Source organism: Baudoinia panamericana (assembly GCF_000338955.1).
Source record: "Baudoinia panamericana UAMH 10762 unplaced genomic scaffold BAUCOscaffold_6, whole genome shotgun sequence".
Lineage (NCBI taxonomy): Eukaryota > Fungi > Ascomycota > Dothideomycetes > Mycosphaerellales > Teratosphaeriaceae > Baudoinia > Baudoinia panamericana.
Window position 1 is genome coordinate 934680 of NW_006911262.1, and position 10335 is coordinate 945014.

The window sequence follows — 10335 nt, forward strand, 5'->3', positions numbered from 1 at the left end:
AGGTATGTGCAAGGTCGTTATAGTGCCATATCCGGTAGAGTACAATTTCTATGCAAGGCTTCAAGCGGCGTATTATGATAGAGAGCGTGTCCACTGTAGATGGAGGATGTTCCAGGTGTATCCAGCACAGAGGAGGCTATCCAAGAGTGGCAACATTACACGCAGGCAGATTCGCGATGACATAAGCGCGTACACGCGACGAGCCTGCATGCAGGGGTCCTGGCTGGCGGGAGAAAGGCGCTCCCGCAGAGCCGCTCGAGCTGAACCTTGCTGGTGGCGTCACAGCGCGCTCTAAGCGAGACTGTAATTCTTTGGCGCTGCAGTCAAAGCTCTCTGTTTTGGCGACGGAGCAAACACTCCCACCCTCGCTATAGCACATTTCTACCGACTCCATTGTAAGCAGGGAGAATGTCCGTCGACATACAGAATGTTGCAGGCTTGCTGCATGCAAGCTTGGATCCGGCGCAGAACCGTCAAGGTATATACTCGCGTGCGCTCCATCTTCGCCTGATTCAGGCGGGCTAATTGATGCATAGCCGAACAGTCGCTCAAAGCAGAAGAGGCTAAACCTGGCTTCTCACTCGCTCTACTCCAGATCGTTGCTACAGATTCTTTTCCACAGAACACACGTCTAGCGAGTGCTCTCTTCTTCAAGAACTTCATCCGACGAAACTGGACGGACGAAGAAGGCAACCATAAGCTACCGCAGAATGAGGTCGCTACGATCAAGAGTGAGCTCATTGGGCTTATGGTCAAGGTCCCATCGTCAATACAGGCACAGCTAGGTGATGCGATCAGTGTCATCGCCGACAGCGACTTCTGGCAACGGTGGGATACGCTGGTTGACGACCTGATATCAAGGCTCACGCCGGACGATGCACAAGTCAATAATGGCATACTCCAAGTCGCACATTCAATCTTCCGTAGATGGGAGCCTTTGTACCGATCGGACGAGCTGTATACCGAAATCAACCATGTTTTGTCCAAGTTCGCGGCTCCGTTCTTGCAGCTGTGGCAGAATACCGATGCGGTCATTGAGCAGAGTAAAGGCAATGCGCAGCTGTTAAAGGCGCATTACGGGACCCTGGACCTCATACTGAAGCTCATGTATGACCTGTCCACACACGACATGCCGCCTCAATTCGAAGAGAATCTAGCCGCCATTGCTGCACTCCTGCACAAGTACCTTACCTACGACGACCCAGCCTTAAGGACTAGCGACGATGACGAAGCAGGTCCGCTCGAAGATGTAAGAGCCAGTGTGTTCAGGGTCTTGGTTCTGTACACGAAGAAGTACGAAGAAGAGTTCCGGCAGCATTTGGAGCAGTTTGTTGGAACGTCGTGGAACTTACTCACCGGTCTCGGACCGGAGGCGAAGTACGACGTGGTCATAAGCAGAGCGTTGGAGTTCCTCACCACCGTCGTGAGCATACGAACATACGCGGAACAGTTCAACAGCGCGGAAGTACTTGGGCAGGTGACGGAGAAAGTGGTCATACCAAATCTGTCATTGCGCGAGTCAGACATCGAGACATTCGAAGATGAGCCGATCGAATTCATCAGACGAGATTTGGAAGGTTCAGACGAGGATACGAGAAGGCGCGGCGCAACCAACTTTCTTCGGAAGCTGATGGAGCAGTTTGAGCGACCAGTAACCGACGTCGTGATGCGCTACGTGAATCATTTCCTCGCAGAGTATGCGAAGGACCGGACAGACGACTGGAAAGCAAAGGACACGGCCGTGCATCTCTTCTCCTCGATCGCAGCGAAAGGCTCAGCCACATCGGCAAAAGGCGTGCTGAGCGTGAACCCAAACGTGAACGTGATCGACTTCTTTCAGAAGCATATCGCCGAAGACCTCACAAGCACGGATGCGGCGACGCTGCTCAAGGTGGATGCGATCAAGTATCTATATATCTTCCGGAGTATACTGTCGGCGGATCAGTGGTTGGCGGCGTTCCCACTACTGGTACAGCACCTCAACTCCACCAACTATGTCGTCTACACATATGCAGCAATAGCCGTCGACCGTGCCCTCTACCTTACGAACGACCAGCGGCATCCGATGATACCGCGCGATAGCATCGTGCCGTTATCGAAGGACCTCCTGCAACACCTCTTCAAACTCATCACGAAAGAGTCTAAGCCGGAGAAGGTGCAAGAGAATGAATTCTTGATGAAGTGCGTGATGCGAGTACTCATTGTCATTCGCGACGGCGTCCTGCCTGTACTGGACAATGTCATTACCAACCTCGTCAACATCACGAAAGTGATACGGCATAATCCGTCAAATCCAGGCTTTTGCTATTTTCACTTCGAGTCGCTAGGGTCGCTGATACGGTTCGCCACGCCAACGCAACCAGAGAAGGTCGAAGCCGGACTGTTCCAGCCGCTCACGAGCATCCTCGGCTCCAATGTGGAGGAGTTTACTCCGTACATCTTCCAGCTGCTGGCGGCAATGGTGGCCTTCAACCCGTCAACAACGCTGTCGTCGAGCATGCAACAGCTAGTGGGTCCGGTCCTTGCGCCGGCCAATTGGGAGAGTAAAGGCAATGTCCCTGCTCTGGCCCGCTTTCTCTGCAACGCGATACCAAAGGACGCGACACACATCGCTGCGGCGAATCAGATCGAGCCTCTCCTGATCGTTTTCCAACGCCTCGTTAGTACCAAGGCGAACGAGACGTATGCCATGGATCTGATCGAGGTGGTCGTCACTTCCTTCCCTCCCGCGCAGCTGGAGTCCTACTGGCCCACCATCCTGCAACTCATGTTTACCCGTCTCTCAAACTCCCGCACGGAGAACTTCGCTATGCGCTTTATTCGCTTCTACCATCTCGTCTCCGCTCTGCAGGACAAGGGCCTGGGCGCCGACTTCTTCATCGCAGTCGCCGACCGTGTGCAAGAGAACGTCTTCACGCAGATCTACCTCCAGATCATCCTCCCAGACACGCAGAAGCTTACCCGGCCCACCGACCGAAAGACAGCAGTCATCTCCCTCACACGAACGCTAGCCGACAGTCAAGCGTTCGTTGAGCGATACAGTAAGCGCGGCTGGACCATCACCTGCCAAGCGTTGCTTCAACTACTCATCAACCCACCGCTACCGAATACGGGGGCAGACGACGTAATCGAGGATAGAGACACGGAAGATCTGGCTTTTGGCGCTGCGTTCACGCCACTGAACACGTGTCGGCAGCCTGCAAGGGATCTGTGGCCGGAGGTGCAGGATGTCAAGACGTGGGTGGGTGTCACGCTGAGGGAGGCTGATACGAGACATAAGGGGAGAATCGGGAAGTTTGTTGGAGAGAAGCTTGGGGAGGAGGAGAGGGCGGCTTTGACGGCGGTTATGGGGTGAACGCTGGAGTCGACAGGAAAAGGGAAAGGTTGCGAGATACCATATCACTGCATCAGCGAGGAGTTGGCACGGTTGTGGCCGTGGAAAAGGTAGGTCTGACAGCTTCGTGTGCTGTACCATTTTGTGATATCCTCGCATCATACCTGCATCAACAGCTAGCGGACTTGAGCGTCATCGATCTCGGCCACCTGAAAGGATCTGAACGTCGTATCTAGTGTCCGTGTAAGCAATCGTCTATCCTCACTGTCACAACTCGACTGGGGAAGCTACGCAGCACTAATTTCTGGCACTCTTCCTTCCATTAGCGAATAAACTTGCCTTAGGCCAACATGTAACCTTGACTCAGGTGGACCCACAACGTCTTCGGCCTCCGCCAGCCAGCGAGCACCCTTCACCAAACGCACTTCGCGCGAAAGACTATCCTTAAGAGCACGAGGGAATGGCTTACTGATCATCACATTGGAGGGTAAGATTGGCACATCCTGGCAGAGCACGCGGGCAGGTGGACAGCTGCGGAAAGCAGTGTCGGAAGAGAGGATCTCGCGCGAAACCACAAGTCACGTCCATCATTGCACCGCGGTACCTTCGCACTCGACCAGTCACGACGCTGCAGCGTATCGCTTGGAGGTTTCGAGAGCGCTGGATAGCGGAAAGCATTGACTCAAGGTAGGCCACTATGCCAGGCGTGATTGCGGAGGCGCCCGCGAAGGCACACAAGCCAACCAAAAATGCACAGCGCCGAGCCAAGAAGAAGCAGCTAAAGCGTGAAGTGAGTCCACATTTGCAATATCACGTGCGCTGAGTCGGTATGCTGACTGCATGAATAGGTATCAGCGACCCCAGCACCATCAGAGGCACCGTCTGCGATTAACGGCGCGCCCACACCGGCTAATGCAGCTACCACATTACCAGATGAGGCAGATGCAAACCACCCGCTGCAGCCCGTTGAGCCGTCATATGATGACCCAATACAGGATGTACCCGCTGTGTCCGACTTCGAGCTCGAGGCGGACAATCCTCTGTTCTCGCAGTTCGCCAATGTGTTTGCCCGCTTCAACGAGGCGGATAAGGAGGACCCCGCCCTGAAAGAACCCGAAAAGCCCGAGGTCTTCTTTGACGACGATGACAACATTCAAGGCGAAGATGAGGAAGAAGAGACTCAGAGGAAGTTGTCGAAGAAGGCGCGCAAGCAGGCGAACAAGCTGTCCATCGCCGAGCTGAAAGCCATTGTGAGCAAGCCGGAAGTTGTGGAGTGGACAGATACATCAGCGCAGGATCCCAAGCTCTTGGTCAACATTAAGAGCGCGCGGAATGTTGTGCCGGTGCCGGCGCACTGGAGTTTGAAGCGAGAGTACCTCAGTAGTAAGCGTGGTATCGAGAAAGCTGGTTTCGCGCTACCGAAATTCATTGCGGAGACTGGAATCAGCGACATGCGTGATGCGGTGTTGGAGAAGCAGGCAGAAGCGAGTTTGAAATCACGGCAGCGCGAGCGAGTACAGCCAAAGATGGGCAAGCTGGACATCGACTACCAGAAGCTGTACGAGGCGTTCTTCCGGCGGCAGACGAAGCCGCAGCTGACAAGATACGGAGAGGTCTACTATGAGGGTAAAGAGTACGAGACGAATTTGCGTCATCTACGGCCGGGAGATCTGAGTGAGGAGCTGAAAGAGGCGCTGAATATGCCGCCTGGTGCACCGCCTCCATGGTTGATCAACATGCAGAAGATCGGGCCGCCGCCGTCATATCCAGCGCTAAAGGTTCCGGGCTTGAACGCGCCGCCACCGCCTGGCGGATCGTGGGGTTTCCATCCGGGTGGATATGGCAAGCCGCCGCTCGACGAGCAGAACAGGCCGTTGTGGGGTGGTGATGTGTTCGGCACGGCGGATGCGGGGCAAGATCAGGCGCCACAGGCGGAGGTTGTTGACAAGAGCTTGTGGGGTGAACTGCAGCCATTGGCAGAAGAGGAAGAAGAGGAAGAAGAGGAGGATGAGGAAGGCGATGAAGAAGGAGACGATGAGGGCAAGGCGGAAGATATCGGTGCGGGTATGCAAACTCCGGCTATTGGCACTGCGACGCCAAGTGGGATGCACAGTACGGTGCCCACGGACTTTGCGGGCACGCACAGCATGGCCGAAGAGTTTAACTTGCGAAAACAGCGGCGTGGGACGGAGACGGAAGAATCGCACCACCCACGCAGCGCAGGCCAGGTGTTGCACGAGCGCTCCATTCGCGCCGAGGGCTTCTTTGGAGGCGAAAAGGCGTACAATCTCAACCCATCAAATGTGCCTGTCTTAGGCCAGGAGTCAAGAGGCAGTAAGAGGAAGGCGGGCGATCTGGATGTGTCGGTAGATGTGGATGCGCTGGAGCGGGAGGATCGCTTGTCGAAGGATGAGGTGAGGAAGCAATATGAGGCGCAGAGGCAGCAAGGAGGTGGTGGTGCGGGCGGAGTGGGGTGGCAGGTGGATCAGGAGGATTTGAGTCAGATGATTGCGGAGGAGAGTGCGAAGAGGCAGAAGAGGGATCAGGAGAGGAAGGGAAGAAGATGATGCGCTTTACTGGGGTGGGATATATTCGTGATTGGACGGATGGCTGTACTATATGCTGGGGCTGGAAGGGGCCTTCACTTCTGCGATTGACGATCGTGGAGGCTTGAGATACCCAATGCTGGCTGGAAGGCCGGAGGCCCTTATGGAAGAGTCCGGGTGGACGTTTATTAGGCCATGAGTGCGACTGGGATATCAAGAAATGGATCGTCAGTCAAGAATTGCTTTCAGATTCGCGGTTTGTTGCATGGCAGGGTACAGTGAGAAATTCAGGTGGTAAGCGAGTGACTGCTATCCAAAGGCCGCCCGGCATTGTCAGGACGTCTAGCATGAGGAACTGCGGGTGGCAGTGAAGACGAGAGGAGGTAAAGGCACGTGATGGACTAAGAGCCTGCTGTGCCAAGCCTCCGCTTTCCAGCACGCGAACTTCTTCAGGAGCTTCTAGCGACACAACCGCCGCAACGTAACGCACTATAGCATAGCGAACAGCAACATCTAATGTACCGAACGGTGTCACTTGCTACAACTATTGAACGCCTTGGAGCTTGTGACGACGTTAGGAGACTGGCAGTGAAACCTACCATGGACAGAGATAGGAGGTACGGTTATCCAGCCATCACTACATATTCGCACAAGCATACCCATAATGAGACTTGCCGTGAAGCTCTCGAGACCAAGCTGATGTAAGCACAATGATCAGACACCGAGGTGAAGCCTTTCCCGACCAGTACCAGGGCGGTAGAGGTCAGTCATACCGACCTGGAGCACCACGTGAACACTCGCCTCCACCACGCGCGCCCCGATCACCTCCTTTGCGGCCAGGAGCAGACGGCTATCGCGCTCGCTCTCCTCCCAGACGCGCAGAGTACAGCGATACCTACCGGGCAGCAAGACCACGCAGCCGGAGCCCTCCACGACGGGAAGAGGTGAGAAAACGCACGCCATCACCAGCGAGGTACCGAGACGTGCGCGATGTACGAGATGTGAGAGGCGGAGAGGCATACCGAGCACGACCGCGCTCTCCACCCCCAGCTCTTAGGAGGGAAGACCTACCGAGAGATGATCTATACAGGAGGGAGCCCCCGCGCGAGTATCGCGACGACCGTGGTTACGCCAGAGATAACCATGACAGAGGCTATGCGCCTGCGACCAGTTCTCCGGCCCCACGGTACCGGGAGCGTAGTCCGCCTCTGTTGAAGAGGGTTAGAGAACCGTCGCCGGTTGGGAGTCGAGGGCGACGCACACCACCACCTCCTGCGAAGCGAGAACGACTAGCCTCGCCGCCCAGAGGAGGCAGATACGATGACTATCCGCCTGCAAGGGTTGCAGATCCACCTCAGCGTCGATACTCGCCGGGACCAAGGGATAGGAGGCCTGCATCGCCGGCCCGAGGATCTGCTCGAGACTACAGAATGCGCTCACGCTCCCCACCCGCGAGGAACGATAGGATCGATCCTCGAGCGGTGGATGACAGGAGAAGGGCTGCTAGGTCTCCTTCTCCGAGAGGCTATGTCAGACAGGACTACGCGAATGACGACGCTGGCAGAGATTCGGTCGCTACCTCGAGACGATCATCGCCGCCAGTGCATCCAAGCCGTCTTGCTCTCCAGCAACCAGCAGACGACAGATCAAGCAGACCGCCACCCAGAGATCCGTACGAACGCGAGCCATACCGTGCCCCGCCGACTGAGCCAACAAGACGTCGCAATTCGCCCCCGCCACCACCAGCGAGAGAAAGGGAATATGCTGACGACCGCTACGATGACCGCGCCCTACCGACCAGGGAGCCATACCGAGCGGACGATCAGCCTCCTGCTCGCCCTCCACCATCAGGGCCGGCGGGCTACCGTGCCCCTTCCACCTCTGTGGCGCCACCAACCGGACCCTCGGCAACCCCCGTCCCTGTCTCGGCGCATCAGCGCGCACCGCCGCCAGGTCCACCTTCTGGCCCTCGTGTCTCAGCCGCTCCGAGTGCGCCACGCGGCGACTTCGCATCCCGCGGACGAGGCGGCTTTAGAGGTGGTTTCGGCGCACCACCTTTCCGCGGCGGCCGAGGCGGAGGAGCACCGCCGCCCGGCTTCGGCAGAGGTGAAAGCTTTGCACGCACCGAGTCCTTTGACAGTGGCCCCCCGCCTGGACCAAGAGGCTCCTTCTCCCACCAACAACAACCTACAGTCACGCCTCCATCAGGACCCGGAGGCTTCAGGAGTAGCAACAACAGCACCGCCACCACCTATCCACGCACTCAACGTTTTGCACCAAACGGCCAGCAAATCCCCGACGGTCCCTCAGCCTCGTCCAATACCCGCGTGCATCCCGCCCTCGCGGATCTGCCCAAGGTTGTCGAGGGCGGGCGTGCGGCCGAACCACTGATCGATACTAGTCGCTTGCAGAAGCTGCAGGACGAGGCCGAGAAGCTGCGCAAGGTGATCGAGGAGAAGGAAGCGCGGAAGCGAAAGGGGCTGAGAGAGTGGGACCGGCTGAGCAGGGAGGTGGAGGTGGCAGGGTTGAGGAGTGAGTTGGCGGAGCGTGCGGTTAGAGAGCTGAATGGGGAGGCAGAGGGCCAGGCTGCTTTCTGAGGACGGTTGGCAGCGGATGTGATCATTGTTAGAGTAGGTTGCGGCTGCTGGCCAGTCGCTATGCTTAACCATCGGCGTAGAGGCTTTGGGCGCAACTTGCATGGGACCTTTGTCATTCCCTTTGAAGCCACTCTAAAAAGCTGTAAGCCCTCAGTGTAGCTTCGTTTCTGCTTGCAGGCCCAATGCATGAGCACATGAGGCTAATAGAACTCTGATAAGTCTTGCATTTAGCCTGAGAGGCTTTTCAATAGCTCTGCAGCGTACTGGCGAAGGGAGAGCAAACCCGGCAACCAATTCATGAGTGGTGCCTGGCTTTCGGCACTCGCTGCCCAATAGGCGAGGACTGCAACCGCTATAGCTATGCCGGTCAATCCTGCAGGCCGTTTGTAATGCCTCGCTAGCTGCTGCATTTGCAGAACGGTGCGCTTCCGGAATTCGGCCCGCTCGAGCTCAGCAGCCTGCTTCTCAAACATGCGTTCACCGTCGCTCAAAGTTTGCTGGCTTAGCGCTCGAGGGTCCCGTGTGGTTTTTAGCACGCTGTTGGAGGACACCTGCGGCCAGACCATCCCAGGCAAGCTTTCAGGCGGATGTGCTCGGAAGATCGCCATGGTCTGCTGGATCAGTTCATCAAGATCGAGCGGTTTGGGTAGCTTTGACAGCACGGCATAAAGCATTTCCGGTTCATCAGCTTCAAAGTCGAGAAGCTCCTGTTTGCGCGATATTACAATCTATGAGCCCGACGTCAGCCGTTGTAGACTTGCCATAGCTTGTTAATGACGTACTGCAGCATAGAGATACAGTGGGGTCACCGCTGCACTGGCTAAGAGGAAGTCGAAGAGCCTTGCGATGTCGCCATACTCTTCAATATCGTGAGCGTAGAGGGTGAGGGTGGCGGCCAATGCAAAGAATGGCTGCATATTTGACAGGTGCTTGTAAAGGCCGGGATCCACGGCATGGATTATGGTCGGGACTAGCTGCAAGTGAGGCTCCGTGCCTTTCATGGTGGGCAACATAAAGTCACGAATCCGAAGCAGTGATAGCTGCGCCACAGCTGGTACGGCGGCATCTGCGCCTAGCACCAGCAGTAGCACCTGCACAATATCGTGGTACCCTTGGAAGTAATGCAGCATTGGATGTGTTCGAAGAACCGCAACAATCACATTGGAGAGTTCTTGCTTGCGGGCGTCTGTTCGCTTGGTTGACTCGTCTTACAACATCAGTCTCGCTCACCATTGCGTGCAATGGGTGGTTCATGCGTACCTTCAGGATAGTACACAAAAGCCCGATTGACGTCTAACTGCACCTGATCCTCATCTTTGTGCTTTGGCAGCAACTTCCATTCTGATTGAGCCGCACCCTGTTGGTCGCCGTTGGTGCCAAGAAGCACTGGCCCTGCCCTTGCATCAGCACACACGTTCGATTGAGCCAATTACGGACGATATACAAGCTGTGCGTCTGACTTCATCCTCTATTAGACCGCCTTCTGAGGTTGCTAAGTCCCGCAATGCATTAAGGTTGCGGTCTCTAGAGGCGCTTAGTATTTGCAACACTTTGAGCCGTTCCGTCTCTGACAGTGGCGCCTCTCTCCAGGAAGGGACTGCGGCAGACGTGTCAGGACTCTGAGCTTGACTGGTGTTCCTCTCAAGGTGGCTTTCGGCGGGCATCATAAGATCGCTGCCGGTAGCCTTGGGGAACGGGGCGATAGACGAGTCCACACAGTCGGTGGCGGAGAGTGCCATTGGGGCTCGTGCACGAACCGCCGCCGCTGCACATCATTCGTGCATTGAACTGGACGGAGTGTTGCTACATTTGGTCATTCTAACCGCATGGTCACATCCGTTTCCTGCAGTCAATGCAG

The 10335-nt window shown here is 56.2% G+C and overlaps 5 protein-coding genes across 5 annotated transcripts; 3 read left to right on the top strand and 2 right to left on the bottom strand.

Moving 5' to 3' along the window:
* Positions 1 to 363: 363 nt before the first annotated feature.
* On the top strand, positions 364 to 3629 carry BAUCODRAFT_33956 (uncharacterized protein). The gene is made up of 2 exons (XM_007677928.1): positions 364 to 478; positions 537 to 3629. The coding sequence occupies exons 1-2, from the start codon at positions 409 to 411 to the stop codon at positions 3353 to 3355; spliced, it is 2889 nt and encodes a 962-aa protein (XP_007676118.1). The 5' UTR covers positions 364 to 408; the 3' UTR covers positions 3356 to 3629.
* Positions 3630 to 4031: 402 nt separating this feature from the next.
* BAUCODRAFT_576260 (uncharacterized protein) lies at positions 4032 to 6245 on the top strand (the record flags this gene model as incomplete). Its single annotated transcript, XM_007678401.1, has 2 exons — positions 4032 to 4124; positions 4183 to 6245. 2 exons carry the CDS (start codon positions 4032 to 4034, stop codon positions 5899 to 5901), a joined length of 1812 nt encoding a protein of 603 aa, XP_007676591.1. The 3' UTR covers positions 5902 to 6245.
* Positions 6246 to 6344: 99 nt separating this feature from the next.
* BAUCODRAFT_33958 (uncharacterized protein) lies at positions 6345 to 7239 on the bottom strand. Its single transcript, XM_007677929.1, has 2 exons — positions 6599 to 7239; positions 6345 to 6497 (listed from the first exon to the last, which is right to left on the bottom strand). The coding sequence occupies exons 1-2, from the start codon at positions 6841 to 6843 to the stop codon at positions 6476 to 6478; spliced, it is 267 nt and encodes an 88-aa protein (XP_007676119.1). The 5' UTR covers positions 6844 to 7239; the 3' UTR covers positions 6345 to 6475.
* A 965-nt stretch (positions 7240 to 8204) lies between these two features.
* On the top strand, positions 8205 to 8477 carry BAUCODRAFT_69406 (uncharacterized protein; the record flags this gene model as incomplete). The annotated part of the gene is made up of 1 exon (XM_007678057.1): positions 8205 to 8477. A coding segment is annotated over one exon (273 nt), but the record flags the coding sequence as incomplete, so codon positions are not given.
* Positions 8478 to 8806: 329 nt separating this feature from the next.
* Positions 8807 to 10081, bottom strand: BAUCODRAFT_51760 (uncharacterized protein; the record flags this gene model as incomplete). Its single annotated transcript, XM_007678035.1, has 4 exons — positions 8807 to 9205; positions 9260 to 9684; positions 9738 to 9869; positions 9922 to 10081. Coding segments are annotated over 4 exons (1116 nt in total), but the record flags the coding sequence as incomplete, so codon positions are not given.
* Between the last annotated feature and the right edge of the window lie 254 nt (positions 10082 to 10335).

What these genes read in the sequence shown, in the direction of transcription:
- BAUCODRAFT_33956 (XM_007677928.1), top strand. Translation starts at nt 409, where the DNA reads ATGTCCGTCGACATACAGAATGTTGCAGGCTTGCTGCATGCAAGCTTG. An exon ending in TCCGGCGCAGAACCGTCAAG is followed by an intron (nt 479 to 536) that starts GTATATACTCGC and finishes ATTGATGCATAG; the next exon opens with CCGAACAGTCGCTCAAAGCA.
- BAUCODRAFT_33958 (XM_007677929.1), bottom strand. Translation starts at nt 6,843, where the DNA reads ATGGCGTGCGTTTTCTCACCTCTTCCCGTCGTGGAGGGCTCCGGCTGC. An exon ending in GAAAGGCTTCACCTCGGTGT is followed by an intron (nt 6,498 to 6,598) that starts CTGATCATTGTG and finishes GGATAACCGTAC; the next exon opens with CTCCTATCTCTGTCCATGGT.